The sequence below is a fragment of the Tachysurus fulvidraco genome, chromosome 24 (genome assembly GCF_022655615.1).
Source record: "Tachysurus fulvidraco isolate hzauxx_2018 chromosome 24, HZAU_PFXX_2.0, whole genome shotgun sequence".
NCBI lineage: Eukaryota > Metazoa > Chordata > Actinopteri > Siluriformes > Bagridae > Tachysurus > Tachysurus fulvidraco.
In genome coordinates this window covers 15,519,659-15,539,213 of record NC_062541.1, presented here as the reverse complement: position 1 = coordinate 15,539,213, position 19,555 = coordinate 15,519,659, and the positions used below count along the sequence as shown (strand labels likewise).

Sequence of the window (19,555 nt, the reverse complement as noted above, 5' to 3'; positions counted from 1 at the left end):
CGCTTTACGCACCACAGTAACCTCCTTGTCATCATGTGCGTATGACGTCGCTTCCTGTTATCACGTGCGCTAACAGACAACTTGGCGCCTCCGCGTTTGCAAAACGCGCCAAAAACTACTTTTAAACAGGAAATGACGGAATTTTACCGTACATATTTACAGCGGGTCTATTCGGACGGGATTAGTATTACCTGAGGTAATTTTTCCAGACCTTTTTACAGAAGGTAAAAGTCGCCGTAATCTTTACTGACACTGTCCGTAATGATTACCGAGATGGCACATTCGGACGGGACTAAAATCACCGAGAAGCTCTGGTAATAATTACTTTACCCCCCACGTTAAACTAATCCAGTCCGAATAGGACTTAAGGGAGTTTTTCCCTCACCACAATCACCTCAGTCTTGTTCATTAGGGATAAATACAGACACATTTAAATATATCTAATATTAATCTTGAATTATTATTATATTAATCTTTATATTATTCTTTATAATAACCTTTTGTTCTATGTTTATGTTCTGTAAAGCCGCTTTGAGACGATGACAATGTAAAAAGCGCTATACAAATAAACTTGAATTGAACTGATGAGGTAAGAACTGCACATCTACGATCCTTCACTTTATTTTATTTCATCATCGATGAGCGTTAAAAGTCAGTTATTCGAATCCAGAACCGATCAACGTGAACAGCAGCATAACTTACTGAAAGGCTTTAACGTATACATCAACACGCGTGTATAAGCCCGGGGAAAAAAAAACAAACAAAAAGGTGACAGGAAGCATTTCGAATACTTTATGAACAGTGTGTACAAGAACTGATCGATTTTATAGCTTCATAAACTTCATAATTTGTACAGACCTCGTTAAAGAACCGTACCGACTGCACGTCCTGTTTAACCGAACTGATTTACGAGTCTGTTAAATGCGGCACATAAAAAGAAATAATAATAATAATAATAATTTTTAAAAAGTATTTAAAAATGTGAAGCCAAACCAGTGTATAAGCATCAAACAATAACATGAAATAATTATAGTATTTCTTTACACTAACATTATATTAACCTTTACATTCCCATCACCTGTGCAACTAAATTACATACAAATTATTTACAATTAAAAAAAACAAACAAACAAACAAAACAAACAAAAAAAAAAACACAGCATCCTTCCATGTATAGTGTAAGACTGCTGATTTGTTCAGACAGGATTAGAGATGCTGAGCGAAAAGGAAGTTCTTAAGCCGTCGGTTGTGTCCTTGCTGCGGGAGACGGGAAGCGTTTCAAAAGAGCCGACGTGAACGGTTTGAAGTGCTGTGCTCCGTGTCCACGGCATCTTTGAGAGACGTTTCTGGTCGTCAGGAGACCGAAGTTGAAGGCCGCCGAGAGAGAGAGAAAAAAAAAAAAAGTAGTTCAAAAGCTTCGCTCTGAAGTGTCGGCTCGGCCCGGATGAGCTTTCCGAACGCCTCCTTTACGCTTAGGACATGCTGTAATACAGCCAGGAGTCACTGGGGATCCCAGCAGCATCGTTCTGTCAGCAAAACGATGGGTGAGCAAAGTGATGAAACGGCTGCGACGTGCGAGGACTTCGCCCAAAGAAAAACCCCAAAACTTTCCTTTGACCGTAGAATGAACGCCGTGTGTGTTAATTCTTAGAGTCATGTTCATACCGTCTACTATATAATGGATTTATTTAATCTGGGATTATGTAAACCTTCAACAAAAACACGTTACGTCTTTTATAATTTATCAGTCTGGGTTTGGATTCTGTTCTGTGCATCTTTGGTTCCCCTTCCCCTGTACACACACACACACACACACACACACACACGCTTTAGAACTCATCGTCCGTGTCGATCAGTGTGAGTTTGTCAGACTTCTTGGGGTTCTTGCCGATGGCAGGGCCCTGCTTGCCGTTCTGGCTCGGCTGCACCACCTCCTGCGTGGACTGCTGCGTGTACTGCTGGTAGGCTGGAGAGAAGTTATGGATGGCGTCCTGCACCATGTCTCCGGGGTTGATGGTCTCTTTCAGTCCGCTGGAGATGCTGTGCATGGGGGCCACGTTATCTACAAAGAAAAAGGAATCCTTTAGTTACAAGGAGCACAGGTGTATGTACGACGCACAGGTGTATGTACTTGACGAAGCGTAAAAGTGACTACAGTAAGAAATGTAAGAGAATGCAATGCAAATTTCATCATGGACCAAAAAAAATAATAAACCATGAGGATAAAACCAAATGCAAGTGAAAAGGTCTATGATGTTGGGAATCAGTGACTCCAGGATTTTGTGACTGTAGAAATGAACTCCGATTCTGAAGAACTTCAAAATTCCTGCAGATTTTCCACCGATTTGAGGACGTTTTGAAGTGTCTCGTGATGTCATAACAGCGCCCGTTTGGCCGAAGCTCCCTTCTATGCAACTGCATGGGACGTTAGAAGCGCTCATGCAGAATATTACTTTGTGTGTGTGTGTGTGTGTGTTCACTGGTAAGAGTTTAAAAGAAAAATCCTGCGCTTGTGGGCTTGTCATATTTCATTGCAAATGTTGAAAAAAAGTTAACAATCACAAAAAAAACACAAAAAAACTGGGGGGCCGATAAATATCTATATTATAAAACCTACAACAGACTCGATTTATGTCTGCATTTTCTACGACCTTTCCAAACACATGATCTGTCCTCACGGTCACATGAGATTCTGCTACGCCCGAGTTACACAGCATTATTTTCACTTTTGTGAACACACACACACACACACACACACACACACACACACACACACACACACACACACACACACACACACACACACACACACACACACACACACACAGCAAGGGAGGGAGAGAGAGAGAGAGAGAGAGATTGGATTTAAAAGAAAAGACCTGACCCATGTCCCAGTGCTCCCCTGCTTCACTTCTCTAATGCTAGTGATGTTGTGAGGAGAAAAAAAAACAAACCCCAAACCTATCTGCTTCTGCACCTTTCTAAAGGGATGTTACTCGGATCTAAACACCAAGAGTGAATTGTGCTTATACTCTTCAATTATCATAAGAGATCAGGCAAGGAAAAAAAAAAAAAAAACAATATCTGCCTTCTGTACTTCTGCCCTCTAGTGGACCAGAGCGAGTCGTTACACTCCTGAGATTAGAGTCAGCGAATACGCTCGTCACTGTAGTGCGTGGGTTAGACAAAGGGGTGATGTGATGTGGAGGGTCCTTAAGTTTGGGTCAACACACTCGCCATTTGTTTTAGGAGAAAAGGCACACACACACGCACACACACACACACACACACACACACACACACGCCTCCACTGAGACGTGCCTTCTTCTGACCTTTTCCCTGACAGAAAAAGGTCATTAGATCAGACGAAGCATCACCTCGAGGGCCGGTTTTAGCCCGGTTTTTAGTTACCCGTAAGTATGTGACATCACCCCTAGTCTTGGCGTATAAACCCACACAGACAGAGCAGAGGAATGAAGGGGCTGGATTTCCTGCAGAATGCACTGAATCATAATACAGGTCTAATGAAGTGCTTAACATTCAGGGACCACGATGTCATTAGCGCCGAGATCGAAGAATATTAAATAGAAATTTTCTGCTCGACCTAAACCCTCACACACTGCCAAACAAGACTGAAGGCTCAAACAAAAGGTGCTTTCAAAACCTTCGGCAGGATGAAGAAAAATTGTGGGGGGTGGGGGGGGGGGGGGATGAAAAAGGCCCCGCTTTCGGAAGCACTGAGCACTTTCTCCTTTGTCAGTTTCCTCACCCACACACACTAAGACTGTATCTGAAGCTAAAGGGGGGGAAAAAAACACAACTCCGTGTCTAAAACATATCTATTTATCTTCAACTGAAATGTTTTTAAGCCACGTGCTGTGCCACAGATGTCTGTTATTTTTTTCGAGCACCATCCCTGCCTCAGAGGAGAGCTGAACCTTAGCGTGTTCCTCTGAACCCCGACTCCTGCTGACTTCAGCTGCCCCACAGAGAAACATTACAGCGTTCCCTTCTCCTCTAAAGTAGCCTGGCAAAGCCTTCTTTACAACAGCGACTGTCTCAACTCAAGGTAGTAAGGCAGACAGATTGCTATACAGCATGCCAACCTGGTGCTTGGTTCTTCTTCTCCTGGTACACGTCGTACGTGAAGGCGTAGCGAAGCGCGATAGCGGCGAAGAACATTTCGATGCAGGTGATGAAATTCTGCCAGCCAGCTGCTACCGTCCCTGCGCCCACCTCGTGCCCGTCTATCAGTAGTGCTTTTGGGATCACGCCACAGCGCTCCAGGATGGCCAGGATCATGCCTGGAAATAAGGAGAAACAGTGCATTAGAATCATCATCATCATCATCATCGTCATAGATCAGCTAAATACACGTTTAATCAAGGCACTTATCAAGTTTTTTGGATTCATTTTTTTTTAAATTGTACATGAACGTATGCACACGCTGATGCATTCATTCACACCGTTTTACAAATATATTCCCTTTCCTGTAACCAGACCCCTTTAAGAAGCCTCCCTTTGGCACCGTAACACGTGAAAACACAAAGACGGGCATTATGTTAAAATATCAGGGCTATATGGAAGGAGAAAAAAAATTATGGATATTATGTATATATTAAATGAGGAAATATAATGAATATTTCAGTGGTATCCACTTGCCAAGCAATCGGGCATTTTAGCCAACTTTGGAGCTTCGTTCCTTATATGAAGCTTTTTTTTTTTTGTTTACAATTTTTCATTCATTCATTCATCTCCTACCGCTTATCCGAACGTCTCGGGTCACGGGGAGCCTGTGCCTATCTCAGGCGTCATCGGGCATCGAGGCAGGATACACCCTGGACGGAGTGCCAACCCATCACAGGGCACACACACACTCATTCACTCACACACACTCCAGACAATTTTCCAGAGATACCAATCAACCTACCATGCATGTCTTTGGACCGGGGGAGGAAACCGGAGCACCCGGAGGAAACCCCCGAGGCACGGGAAGAACATGCAAACTACACACACACACACACACACACACAAGGCGGAGACGGGAATCGAACCCCGACCCTGGAGGTGTGAGGCGAACGTGCAAACCACTAAGCCACCGTGTGCCCCTTTCAATTTTCATATTTTTTTATGAAAAAAATGAGGTTTACGATTCTGGATGGAAAAAAAAGGCTCAGATCAATGTGTGTATCTGCGGAGCACAAGTTTAAAACGAGGCTTACGGGAGCCTCACACGAGGGCTCTCACTTTTCTTTCATCCTTTTTCATTAGGAAAATGATTTAAAAGCAACGTAATTAAATCTTTCAGCAGTAGACAAAATTAAAATGTAACGTCAAGAGAATAACATGAGCTTACAGCTTTTTAGAAGGGATCTGGTTAGGACTCGAGTGTATATCTTTTGTTAACGACGACCAAAATCTTCTGACGCTTCGTATGATGGCTGAATTTTTAGAAAAGGCACAAGAACAAGATCAGGCCAGCGTTCTGAAGGCACGGTTTTGTACCGAATATGAAATTGTGTGTGATAAAGCCTGGCTGGACTCCTCCGACGCGCGTCACACGGCGAGCGATTATCTGAGATTGATTAGTCTTTTCAGCCACCGTGTTAAATGGCTTACAAATGAAGACTGCTGTGACTAATTACTTAACCAGCTGTTAACGCTACTAGCATCCCAGCACAAAGACACTCGAGAGTGAGCGCTAGATGGAGTCAGGCTGCTTGTTCACGTGCACGCTTTCAGACAATTAATATACAGCCTTTTGTAGAGCCGACTTATTTATATATTTATCCAGGATTCTCATACTTAATATTCAGTACAAACCCGCTGTTCGGAACTCTGACCTGACTTTACGTTGCCTTTCCAAAAGTCTCCTTTTTATAAAAAAAAACAGGAGAAACTCTTTAGTCAAATCCAATTCGAAAAAAAATCGGTTCCTTTCACCTTTTTAAACTCTTACCCACCTTGCCAGAAGGAGAGGAAGATGACGGATTTGATGGTCAGGAACTTGAGCACGGGCTCAAAGGGCCTCAGGAGATCACTGGTAGCAGAGTAGAAGAGGAACAGGGCGTAGAGGGCCAGACTCACTGAGACGTTGTAGATGATCGTGATATAGAGGTAGCCTCCGTTCACGCTGTCGGAAAGACGTTGTGTGTTTAGTGTCGTTTTGGCTTTATTTACATTTGTTCACCATGCGATGCACACCGATAGCACTATACCGGATTATTATTGGAGTGAAACGTAAGAAAACTCACTTGAAGTCTCCGTCGTGATATTTGCCGAAAGCTTGTAGGAAGATGGTGATGATGGCCATGATGGGTTTCACCACGCAGAACTGAAGCGTGGCCTACAGGACAACCAAAACTGAGTATTAGTAAATGCGTGTGTTTTAGGGAAAGTTTAAAACCTAAGCCTATTCTTCTTTTAACCTCCTAGCAGTCAGACATAACAGATGTATTGACTATACTCGTGTCTCGAGCCAAATCTGCGGGAAACCCCTGATAGGTTAGAAAAATAGTAAAGGCCTCCAAATATCACAGAGTCTGCTTGATTTTCCATTGATTTAGGAGACTGTAAAAGCCCAAATTCTTAGACGGACTGATGAGGGGTGTAACTAGACGTTGTGACACGGTGCATCATGACCACGTGTGATTCAGATTGTGGACGTCAGTATTTTAATTCTGCATGTAAGGCACTGTTTGAACACCAGAGGTCCCACTCTGGTCACATGATTTAACATTACTGAAGCCACCACAAACACACACTTATAATACAAGATAAGAAACAAAAAGTTCAGTTATTATTTTTTTACGCCATGAAATTCTATTATTTGTGTTCAGAATTATATTGAGAATCGAATCAAATTGAATCGTGAAGCCTGAATCAAATAATGACTGCAGCATATTATTATTATTATTATTATTATTATTATTATTATTATTACTATATTATTATTACTACTATTACTATTATTATTAACATTAATATTATTAGCCCTGAACTGATACTACCCAAATGATCCAGTTTGTGGGTCGGTATCGTTTGGCGAGATCGTAAAAAATCTAATCTAAATAATATTGAATAAATACTCAGGATAAAGTGAGATAATTATGCAACTTTTAACAGCTCAGGTGTCAGACGTAGGCAGATGTGCTAGATCAGGTTAATTAACAGGAACTCTGTAGTTTAAAACAAAAACAAACAGAAGTAAGAAGGTGCGACCTCTCAGTGTGCTTGGCCTGAGCACGTGTCTGAACACATGGCAGGGGGTGTTTATGGCCCAGTCACAGAGACCCACGTGTTTAGCGCTTTCCATTTTCTGATCTAAAAAAGTTTATTTCACATAATGTTCCCCGTTTTGAAGACAGGGCTCTCAAATCCAATTTCCATCAGCTTTATGCTCCGAGTGCTGGGAGTGTCTCAGCTCCCTTCGCAGACGGCATCAGTCTGACAACAACTATTATTTCTCTGTGTTTATCATCAAGCCGGTCACACAAAGTCCTCATTGTTTTTCTTCTTGAGCGCTTTTCGCTAGGATGTTATTTGAAAGAAAGTGGACCAGCAAAAAAAAAAAAAAATCAAATAAAAGTCTGCTTTATGATTTGGAAGAAGACAGGGTATGTGGTGGTGTAGGTGACAACATCCCGAGGCAAACACTTCTGCACTGTGTTCATTTTTCTTTGAGAGAGAGAGAGAGAGGTAAAGATGGGGAGGGAGAGAGAGAGCGAGAGAGAGAGGGGTAAAGATGGGGAGGGAGAAAGAGAGAGAGAGAGAGAAAGAGAGAGAGAGGTAAAGATGGGGAAGGAGAGAGACAGAGAGGTAAAGATGGGGAAGGAGAGAGAGAGGTAAAGATGGGGAGGGAGAGAGAGAAAGAGAGAGTGAGAGGTAAAGATGGGGAAGGAGAGAGAGAGAGGTAAAGCTGGAGAGAGAGAGAGAGAGAGGTAAAGATGGGGAGGGAGAGAGAGAGGTAAAGATGGGGAGGGAGAGAGAGAGGTAAAGATGGGGAGGGAGAGAGAGAGGTAAAGATGGGGAAGGAGAGAGAGAGAGGTAAAGATGGGGAAGGAGAGAGAGAGAGAGTAAAGAGGGAGAGGAGAGGAGAGGAGTGGAGAGGTAAAGATGGGGAGAGGAGAGAGAGAGGTAAAGATGGGGAGGGAGAGGAGAGGAGAGGAGAGGAGAGGAGAGGAGAGGAGAGGAGAGAGAGAATGGAGAGGAGAGGAGAGAGAGGAGGAGGAGAGTAGAGAGAGGGTAGGAGAAGAGAGGAGGTGAGAGGAGAGGAGAGGAGTGGAGAGGAGAGGGGAGGAGAGAGAGAGGTTAGATGGGAGAGGGAGAGGAGAGGAGAGGAGAGGAGAGTGAGAGAGGGAGAGGGAGAGGAGAGGAGAGGAGTGGAGAGGAGAGGAGAGAGAGTGGGAGAGGAGAGAGAGAGGAAGAGGAGGGAGAGAGAGGAGAGGAGGAAGAGAGGAGGGAGAGAGGAGAGAGAGAGTAGAAGATGGGGAGGGAGAGAGAGAGGAGAGGAGAGGAGAGGAGAGAGGAGAGGAGAGGAGAGAGAGAGAGAGGTAAAGATGGGGAGAGAGAGGTAAAGCTGGAGAGAGAGAGAGAGAGAGTGAGAGTGAGAGAGAGAGGTAAAGATGGGGAGGGAGAGAGAGAGAAGAGCGAAGAGGAGAGAGAGGAGAGAGAGGTTAAAGATGGGGAGGGAGAGAGAGAGAGGGGTAGAGAGGGGGAGCGAGATCGAGACAGAGAGAGCGAGGTAAAGATGGGGAGGGAGAGGGAGAGAGAGAGGTAAAGATGGGGAGGGAGAAGGAGAGAGAGAGGTAAAGATGGGGAGTCGAGAGAGAGAGAGGTAAAGATGGGGAGGGAGAGAGAGAGAGAGGTAAAGATGGGGAGGGAGAGAGAGAGAGAGGTAAAGATGGGGAGGGAGAGAGAGGTAAAGATGGGGAGGGAGAGAGAGAGAGAGGTAAAGATGGGGAGGGAGAGAGAGAGAGAGGTAAAGATGGGGAGGGAGAGAGAGAGAGGGGTAAAGATGGGGGGTGAAAGATGGAGAGAGAGAGGGTGAAAGATGGAGGGGGGGGTGAAAGAAAAAAGAGAGGGGGTGACAAGAGAAAAAAAAAAGAGAGGGAAAGATGGGGTGATAGGGAGAAACACAAATGGGGCATTAATCCTCTTTAATTTTGCATTTCCCCCATCTGTGAAGTTTACATCTTGCCTTTCCCACAGTTCCTGGCTAAGGTACAAACCCTAATTCAGCTCTTAGTGACAATCACACAAGTTACACGGTGCTTCACCTTCAGCAGCTCTGCTGTTATTAGCAGTCATAGCAAACAAAATGTCTAATCTTCAGTGTGACGGCGTGCCGACGGCGTGCCGAAGGCTGCTCGGCAACGAGAAACAAACCTGTTTGCAGAATCTTAAGAAGCCGATGGAGTAACTCATTCCAGACAGACAGCAGGTGCCGTACATACAGCTCGACCTGTGGGACCGACAAGTGACACGGTGAAATAAACAGCACGTTATACACACACATTAAATACATGCTTCATCTTTGTGGTGTTAGTCAGCGTTAACTTTCATTTAGAAAAAAAAAAAAAAACCAATTCAACACGACAAAACCTTAAAGTTCCCTTACTTTATAGCTAGAAACCAACATTCCAATAAATACATAAATAAATAAATAAATAAACAAATAAATAAATAAATACAAAAAAATAATTCTGAAGCTGAATTTAAAAAGAAAGGGTAGGAGTAAAAATAAATAAATAAATAAATAAATAAATAAATAAATAAAAAAAGTGTAGGCACAAATAATCTGGGATGTTAGTGTGGGACATTTAGCACATCCCTTAACTGTAAATGAGCACGGATGTAGCCAATTTCCTCCCAAACAAAATGCTAATTAGTCCCCATCTGTGTGTAACTGTAGTGATTCTGATTAGAGCCGAATAAATCCAGCTGTTCCTTTAGCGCTCCTTTGCAGGGTAGTGCTTCTTAAAGTAAAGAGGGCTACAGGGAGCTTTTTAGAAGCCCTCAGTGTAATATTATTAGAAAGGCACAAAACAGGAGGGGAAAAGGGGGGAAAAGGGAAAAAAAAACCCAAAAAAACATTAAAAGTCTTAAAGTAGGCTTCCCTAGAAATCTACCACCCTCCGGAGTTCGAGGTTTAATCAGCGGCTTTGAGGAGCACCTGAAATTACAGCCAGGTGTGTGAGTGTGCACGACGGGACGAGGAGATTACGCTCGATATGATTCTGATCCCTGCCTCGGGCGAGGCGGTATCGGGTCGCATTTAAAAAGCCACCAGGTCCGGTTTAAATTGTATCGAGTGGTGCGAAAGACACTGTTGAGGCTCTGGAGGGAATAAGTAAGAGCACGGTTAATGGTACGCTTACACAAACAATGATGGGGTAATAAGCTAGTAGCGGTCGAGATATTTCTAGAACTTTTTTTTTTTTTTAATGAAAGCCCTATTACTGTGTGTGCTTATATTACATTAATCTCAAACTTATCTCAAATCCGCTTAAACCTCAAAGCCAAGTGTGGGCCGAGATCAAACGGTGCGCTTACACAAACGGCGGTGAAGATGAGGTAATGATATTAGAGGTAATGATATTAGTAGCGGTCTAGGAGTGTAAATGGAAACTAATGTGTGTGCTTTCTCTAGACAAAATGACCTTATACATGAAACTAAAACTTCTCCTAAAAAAAAAAGTCATGCATCTGGGTGGTGGTTGTTTCTAAAGGATAAAGAAGAGAAAGTTACAGGCTGGAACAAAGTCCCTGAGGTGCTGCCTGGAGTGTAACGTCCACCTGAGGGACTTTCAGTCCGGTGGAGTTTGACTCATCTGCTACGGGTGAAACAGAGGAACGCTCCGATGACATCAGAATTCAGTTTGGAACCGGATAACGAAACTAACTCGGATTTAATGTCGATTTAACGCCCGAGGCCGCCCCGAGCAATCTCGGCTTTCCTCACAGTTCATTTCGTGTCATCGTAAAGTGGTCATGTAATGAAACTACACTAAAATGTCGGTCTGGGTCTCTGGAGAAAAAACAAACAAAAACAAAAACAGGCACTTACGGAATCTGTTTTCCTCGTATTTCGGCCATGATGGCACTCTCACCTCCGAGATACTCAAAGGACAGGCTCAGGAAGTTGTAGATTACAAAAGCTGAGAAGGGGGAAAAAAAAGCTAAATATTTACATCATCCTCAGTTTCAAGGTTTTATTCAGGAGGAAAAAAAGAGAAACTTTCTTTATTGTTCTTAACTTTAACAGACTACAGATTACATTAAAGAACCGGATTGTCCATGATCATCCGATGGATTTGTCTGTGTCACTGTTCGTCTCTCCCTCCGTCGGTCTGTCTGTCCATCTGCCTGCCTCTCTGTCTCCCGCGCCCGTCTCTCTCGCTCCCGTGCTCTCCCTCCGCCCGTCTCGCGCCCGTCTCTCTCGCTCCCGTGCTCTCCCTCCGCCCGTCTCTCGCGCCCGCGCTCCGCCCGTCTCTCGCGCCCGCGCTCCGCCCGTCTCTCGCGCCCGCGCTCCGCCCGTCTCTCGCGCCCGCGCTCCGCCCGTCTCTCGCGCCCGCGCTCCGCCTCCGCCCGTCTGTCTCGCGCTCCGCCTCCGCCCGTGTGTCTCGCGCCCGCGCTCCGCCTCCGCCCGTCTCGCGCCCGCGCTCCGCCCGTCTCGCGCCCGCGCTCCGCCCGTCTCGCGCCCGCGCTCCGCCTCCGCCCGTCTGTCTCGCTCCCCCTCCGCCCGTCTGTCTCGCTCCGTCTCTCTCGCTCCCCCTCCGCCCGTCTGTCTCGCTCCGTCTCTCTCGCTCCCTCTCCCCCAGTCTCTCTCGCTCCCGCTCCCCCTGTCTCTCTCGCTCCCGCTCCCCCTGTCTCTCTCGCTCCCTCTCCCCCCGTCTCTCGTGCTCTCTCCCCCTCTCTCGCTTCTCTCTCTCCCCCCTGTCTCAGTCTCCCTCATGAAATGCATCTAGAAAAAAAACCATCACTCTCTGTAATTACAATTAAAAGAGTGACTCATGTATTAAGAGCAAGTCATTTGCATGAACTCTTTCCACATCTGTGCACAGTGCTTTTATGTACCACAAACTACTTCGAAGAAATTCAGTCTACATTAATATTTTATTCAGAGGCAAGAAGAATAATAAAAATGCCCGTTTGATTATACAAACTGCATCATTAATAAAAGACTGAACTTATTGACGTTCTGCTGATTTCTTAAAAACAAAAAAAAGAAACTAAAAGATGGTCTGCGAATGCCACTGATGGGTGTGTTTAACTGAGAAACCACTAACACAGGAAGGAAGGTGGAACACCACAACGATGATGACAGACACGAAGACGCCGTGTTCGGGTTCGTGCTTTGTACTATGTAGAAAGATGAGAGGAACAAGTTTGGGCAGTTGGATGCCTGTGACCTATTTTAGATCAGAGTAAGTGGCTCTATATCTAAAGCCCGATCTATTAGCAGAGAGACAAATAAGAAGAATAAATAATGGTACCTACCTTCGTAGCAGTCACGGATAGAGTCGAAGTAGACGTAGTACTGGTCATTGCTGATGAAGAGGAGGCTGAGCCACGAGTCAAAGGCGTAAATGGGCACAATAAAGAGGATGCGGATGATGTAGCGCTGCTCGTTTGGCACTGTGTATGACCTCAGGTGCGAGTAGATCTAAAACACACAAACACACTCATGAGACTCACTTAACAAGAACCGTTGTGTATAGCCCACGTCTTTGGAACCCTGTTCCCTCCCGTAGCCCCCCCAATAGCCCAACGTAGCCCCACGTTCCCTCCCGTAGCCCCCCCTTTCCCCTCTCATAGCCCCCCGTTATAAATAACCACCACAAATCCAAGTAGTTTTAAAAGACATGATGGGAACTGAATAAAAACAGCCAATGAATACAAAAAGGATTTCTCTCAGACTTTTTCCCCCTCAGGCAAAATAAAGTCCTCCAGAGGTTGGGATGATGATGATGATGAAGCTCCGTGATAAAAAGGGAATGGAAATTATTAACACGGAGCAGAGATTGAGGAGAGGTGGGATGTGATAGAAAACCTCAAACAGGTCATTTATCTAACATGGATGAAGGAGGTCCACAAGTAGGAAAGAAGGATGGATGGATGGATGGAGGAAAGAATATTTATTAAAAAAAACAAAACAAAAAAACAACTACAAGAAATATCCAGCTGCACTTGCTTCACCTGTGCTTTTATCACACCCAAGATGGAGTTGGTAGTTAATCATTACACCTGCAGGACACCAAAGTAGGAGGGCGTTTCTATTTGTTTTGTGTGTGGAATATAAAATCACTTGGCCTTGATAAATCTTTTAAAAAGTAACAGACTTGAACTTATTTCAGATCCAGACCAACGTCCTGTCTATATGCACAGACTGTGACTCACATAAGACGCCCTCCCTCTCGTGGGCAGAGGACTAATGTATAAAAGTGCTCTAGAGGACCGAGGTGAGTCAGGCGCTAGATTGATCTGGTCCATTTCTCCTGCAGTGCAGGAAGAGAAATAGACTCCAACAGGCAGAGCTGAAAGTAAGCAAGGCTAATTATTCCCTCCACTGACTCTGTAGCATGTACTTTTATTCTTCTTCTTAATTAGTCTTCAGCATTATATCATTTTATTGCCTTCGTTTTACAGTTTCGTGGTCAAGGCCGTGGCCTGCACGTGACCAGATTCCTTCTAAAGTACAGGAGCAGATTTGGAAACGAGTGCCAGGTTTATGAGAAGCGCACGGTTTATCCAGCCTTAAGAGTGAAGCAGAGTGTGAGCTGGATGGGAGCCAAGAGAGCGAAATGGCCTGTGCTCTCGGGAGAAAACACTGAAGAGGAAGGAAATAAATAAATAAATAAATAATGAAGAACCAAGAAGTATCACTCTGAATCGATTAAGAATTATCGTAGCCATCATCGACACTAATACACCACACCGCAGCTGGATCACGAGCAGTACTCAGTACCTCGGGTTAGAGACGACACTTATGAATAAAATAAAATCGTAGGTCAGTTGTCTTGTTCTGTACTGGTGAACCATCCCAAGATGCTACTGGCTCTGCTAGTGAGGAACTCATGTAAGGTTAATATACCTTATTAACCTTATCTCGGTAACAGCACGCATCGCGCGCGTCGGTAGTGTCTCGCTCACAGAGACAGACAGACAGACACGCACGCGTCGGCAGTGTCTCGCTCACAGAGACAGACAGACAGACACGCACGCGTCGGTAGTGTCTCGCTCACAGAGACAGACACGCACGCGGCGGCAGTGTCTCGCTCACAGACAGACTGACAGACAAGCACGCACGCACGCGGCGGCAGTGTCTCGGTCACAGACAGACTGACAGACAAGCACGCACGCACGCGGCGGCAGTGTCTCGGTCACAGACAGACTGACAGACACGCACGCGGCGGCCGTGTCTTGGGCACGCACAGACAGACAGACAGACAGGCACGCAGTGGCCGTGTCTCGGTCACAGACAGACAGACAGACAGACACGCACGCGGCGGCCGTGTCTCGGGCACAGACGCACAGACAGACAGACAGACAGGCACGCAGTGGCCGTGTCTCGGTCACAGACAGACAGACTGACAGACACGCACGCGGTGGCCGTGTCTCGGGCACAGACAGACAGACAGACAGACAGACAGACAGACACGCACGCGTCGGCCGTATCTCGGTCACAAACAGACAGACACACACGCGGCGGCCGTGTCTCGGGCACAGACAGACAGACAGACAGACAGACAGACAGACAGACAGACAGACAGACAGACAGACAGACACGCACGCGCGGCCGTGTCTCGGTCACAGACAGACAGACAGACAGACAGACACGCACGCACGCGGCGGCCGTGTCACGGTCAGAGACAGACAGACGCGCAGGCACGCGGCGGCCGTGTCTCGGTCACAGACAGACAGGCGCGCACGCACGCGGCGGCCGTGTCACGGTCAGAGACAGACAGACGTGCACGCACGCGGCGACCGTGTCACGGTCAGAGACAGACAGACGCGCACGCACGCGGCGGCCGTGTCACGGTCAGAGACAGACAGACGCGCACGCACGCGGCGGCCGTGTCTTGGTCACAGACAGACAGACGCACATGCACGTGGCGGCCGTGTCTCGGTCAGACAGACAGACGCGCACGCACGCAGCGGCCGTGTCTCGGTCACAGACAGACAGACGCACACGCACGCGGCGGCCGTGTCTCGGTCACAGACAGACAGACGCGCACGCACGCGGCGGCCGTGTCTTGGTCACAGACAGACAGACGCACATGCACGTGGCGGCCGTGTCTCGGTCAGACAGACAGACGCACACGCACGCAGCGGCCGTGTCTCGGTCACAGACAGACAGACGCACACGCACGCGGCGGCCGTGTCTCGGTCACAGACAGACAGACGCGCACGCACGCGGCGGCCGTGTCTCGGTCACAGACAGACAGACGCGCACGCACGCGCACGCACTCAATCAGCTCTCTCTCTCTCTAATTGATGGTGTACATGAGTTAGGCCACTGGTAAACACTCTGGCTCACATAAGGACACAAAGATATCCAATCTTCAGCTTTACGTGTCATGTATTAGTTAGGTTGGCTAGGGGATTTCTTTTTTTAAATCATTAAAACAATTAAAGTTTTTCCAACTCAAACTGTACATAAACCTCCAAATACAGTTAGAGAGAAATCAATAATCCACCAGAAGTAATCATTTGAGAGGTTCAGCAGCAAGAACATGCGAAGCTGAGAGGCTTGCAAAAATATAACCTTACATAAAGTGAAGGAACATAGTGGGCACTGATAGTGAGAGCTCTCTGCTTTTGGATTATTGTGTTTTTTTTAGGGAGCAAACGTTCTAGTGCACGGTAAAGATTGAGAGGAAGGGATTTGAGATTGAGAGAAAGAGAAAGAGAAATAGCCGACTCCCTGATCAGCTCTTTGCCTGCTGAACTAGGGAGCTGATTGAGATGCCCCACAGGTTCACACCACAACCGAGCACGACGACGCCTGGCATTAAGCTTCACTTCTGTCCCATTGGATCACAGGTTTCAGTGTCAAATTCAAATTTCCCATTGTCTCAAAGCAGCTTTACACAGAAGAGAAGGAAAAAAAATAAGGATAAAAATAAATGAATATATACAATTAAAGTTTAAAATCAATTTAAAAACATTAACTTTAAATACGTGTATCCCTGTCCCTAACGAGCAAGACGGAGGAGACACCGGCGAGGAAAAACTCGAGAGGAACCAGACTCAAGGAAAAACCTTGAGAGGAACCAGACTCAGAATGGAACCCATCCTCATTTAGGTGACACTTTACAGTAAATAGTGTAAATGTAAATAATGTCCTTTCTACGACAGTTTATAACAGTGCAGCCGAGAGCTCCTGAGGAACTAATGGGTCATCATAAACTCTGACTTCAGCACAGACCTGATTACTGATAAAGACCAGAACATACAGCTGACTGACACAACATTGGCCCAGAGAAGGCATGACAGTCTCCGGGTGGCTCAATCCACAACAATCCCATGAGACGCTGGCTGACCATGCAGATCAATCCCTGGCAGGGTGACCACCGGGTGTCGAGACTCCAACCAGGGGTAGAACATCAGGATTGACGCCGTAAGCTCAGTGTCGGCGACTCCAGAAAACGCCAGTGGTTATGAATGAAAGTTCTGCGGTTTAGACAAAGCAACATGGCTACCGAATCTACAACTACCTTTCTGAATGATTCCAATCAAGCTGGTCTAAAGCACTTAATTCCATACATGATGTTGGAATGCCTGTGAAAATGTTGGGAACTTTTTTTTTTTTTTTTTTTTTTTAAAGGAAATGCCTGCATGAGCAGGTTTAGTTGAATAGCGCACCTGGGATGTCTGATCTACTGGCCATCCAGCTCGCAGTAATTCCTTCCCATTTCTTTTAAATGACTGAACACTGGATTTTTATCTCACTCCACACACTTCTTAGCCATTCAAGCTCAGGTAAAGAGCAGCGAAATCCGTTTTTACGCTTAATGATTGCACGCGAGTGTTTGAAACTGAGAGCGTACGAGCTTATCAGCTGAGCTCTTAAAATAGTCCCTTGGTGGGACTGGAGATTTGTAGAGATTGGGCGGGGCTCGATCGGCTCCCTAGATCCCTCGCCAGTGACTCGGTAGATTGTATACAAGAAATCGTGGGACTCTGAGGCTCGCTTCACGCCGGCACACCGAAGACTCCGTTTCTGGCAACATTTCAACATACTCACAACGTAAAGCTTCACCGCTGACGTTTATCAACACCGAGCAGGACTGATGTCTGTCACTTTATATATAAAAAAAAAGTTCAAGTACATAATAAAAAATATTTCAACTCCCTAATCAGCACCCTGACTGCTGACTGAGCTCTTGATACATCGCAAACAGGAAGATAAAAATATAAAAAATAAAAATAAATAAAATTACAACAAAAGGCAAAATCACAGCTTTACTTTCCTCCATTATGGAGTATAAAAGCTAAAGGTTAGTCACGTTGGATGTGCTTTTTCTTTCTTTCCTAGAAAGATTTGTTTAAAATAAATAAATAAATAAATAAATAAATAAATAAATAAATAAATAAATAAATAAAGAGGAGAGATCACCGGAATACGATAAACAACAGAGACGACGTTCTTGAAGGGCAGCCAACGACAAAGCAATCTCAACCTTACATTTCCTTATAGACGACCTGTCATCATTGATAGGATGGAAAAAAAAACCCCAAAACAAACTACTCTTCAGGATCTACATACATTTTCCTTGCAAACCCTTTCCACCGCTCCTGTACAGGCTGCTGTTTAAACGCAATACGTGAGCTGGTGCCAGACACAAACTGCTGGCTTTCTGGTCTATATGATGAAATAGAGCTGTGCTGACATTAGTTTTTTTTTCCTGTGATGGGAGAGTGCTTCATGGAGCTTCATTTTCTGGCTAAACTCCAACATGTCATTGTATAAGCTGCCTGAAAACCTCCTGCTTCACAGAGGCATTCGACTTTTTGGGAGGAAGGACAAAAGACTTCCGGAAGCAATCAAACCCGTCCTCCAGGTACCCTCCAGGCAGCGCAGGAAAAGACCCCTTCTCCCATCGCCACGGTTCTAGTGCTACGATTACGGAGGACGTCGCTTGAAAGTGGATTTTTATTATTACATTTTTATGGGTCATATAATAAAGAGAAGACGTGCGCATGGGACGGATCGGCAGAAGTACAGAAATTAAATTTAAGCCGTTATTATGACCTCCCTCATGTCCCTACTACTCTGACAAAAATCCAGTGAGAAGAAAAAAAAGGATTAGATAATATCTACACACACAGTCACTGTCCAATTTAATAGCAATGATCTAAATCAGCCAATCATGTGGCAGCTGCGTGAGGCATAAAATCACACGTGTACAGGTCACGAGCTTCGGGTAATGTTCACGTCAAACATCAGAATGAAGGAGAGAGAGAGAGAGAGAGAGAGAGAGAGACACAGAAAGACTCAGTAACTGTGATATGGTTAATGGTACCAGATAGACTGGTTTTAGTGTTTGAAGCGCAAGTGTTTAGAGTTTTTTTTTTTAAATAAATAAATGGGGAAGAAAGAAAGAAAGAAAAAAAAAAACTGATGAAAGGTCAGAGGATGACTGAACTGCTCGGCGATAACAGAAAAAAATGTAATAGCTCAAATAACCCACTGTAAATATAGAGCTGTGGTCAGCTAAAACCAGTCTGCTCGTTCTCCTCTGATCTCTCGTCCACCCACAGAACCGTCGCTCACACAGGGTTTATTTTAGTTTTCTTTTGCACCATTCTGTGTAAAGCCTAGAGATTGTTCTATGTGAAAACCCCAGGAGTTTCTGAAACACTCAAACTGGGTTAGGGATAGTGGGTTAGGGTTGTCTGGGCCCAACATCCCCACCATGTTTACACACAAACCAGACTTTTTCCTTCATTCTGATGTTTAATGTGAACATTAACTGAAACTCTTGTCCTGTGTGTGTGCAAGATTTTATACACTGCCCTCCTTTCACATGATTGGCTGATTGGATAACTGCATGAATGTGCAGGTCTACCGCAAGTGTGACACACACACACACACACACACACACAGCCTATACTACTGATGTCATATCAATTATGTTCCACCTAACGAGTCGTTTGTTCTAACTAAGTTGCTGTATAAAATGCTCACGTAGCACAAAGCAGAAATATGCAACCTGACAACATAGCAAATAAACGTCTTAAACTGTTTTTAGTATCTTGACCCATCATATTTTACTCAAGAACACAAACCTCTGTTACTCAAACATCACAAAGTAGTGCAAGTAGATGAATAATAATACACAGTTGTGGTATACGTCTTTTTTTTTATAACTTCCTTACGATGTGAGCTGTTTCACGCACATGCAAAAGTCACCTCGGATTCGTTTCGATATGTATACAGGAAGCAGAAAATACAGTGATGGACGTTTTGGTGTAGTGGACATTCAGGAGTTAGTTCAAAGGACTGTATATTGCACATCTAAGACACACTGTTATCAGCTCAAGGACA

The 19,555-nt window shown here is 45.2% G+C and overlaps 1 protein-coding gene across 3 annotated transcripts in view; it reads right to left on the bottom strand.

Moving 5' to 3' along the window:
- Positions 1–19,555, bottom strand: part of tmem184a (transmembrane protein 184a) — a 31,242-nt gene that overhangs the window by 7,051 nt on the left and 4,636 nt on the right. For 2 of the 3 annotated variants that reach the window (XM_027173885.2, XM_047807768.1), the window contains exons 3-9: positions 12,502–12,667; positions 11,069–11,159; positions 9,388–9,463; positions 6,255–6,346; positions 5,964–6,133; positions 4,107–4,304; positions 606–2,062 (exon numbers count right to left, since the gene is read on the bottom strand). In XM_027173885.2, the coding sequence (XP_027029686.1) occupies positions 1,830–2,062; positions 4,107–4,304; positions 5,964–6,133; positions 6,255–6,346; positions 9,388–9,463; positions 11,069–11,159; positions 12,502–12,667 (1,026 nt within the window). In that variant the 3' untranslated portion in view covers positions 606–1,829. Of the gene's footprint in view, positions 1–605; positions 2,063–4,106; positions 4,305–5,963; positions 6,134–6,254; positions 6,347–9,387; positions 9,464–11,068; positions 11,160–12,501; positions 12,668–19,555 lie in introns of those variants that run through there. The other variant, XM_047807769.1, reaches the window with a different exon arrangement.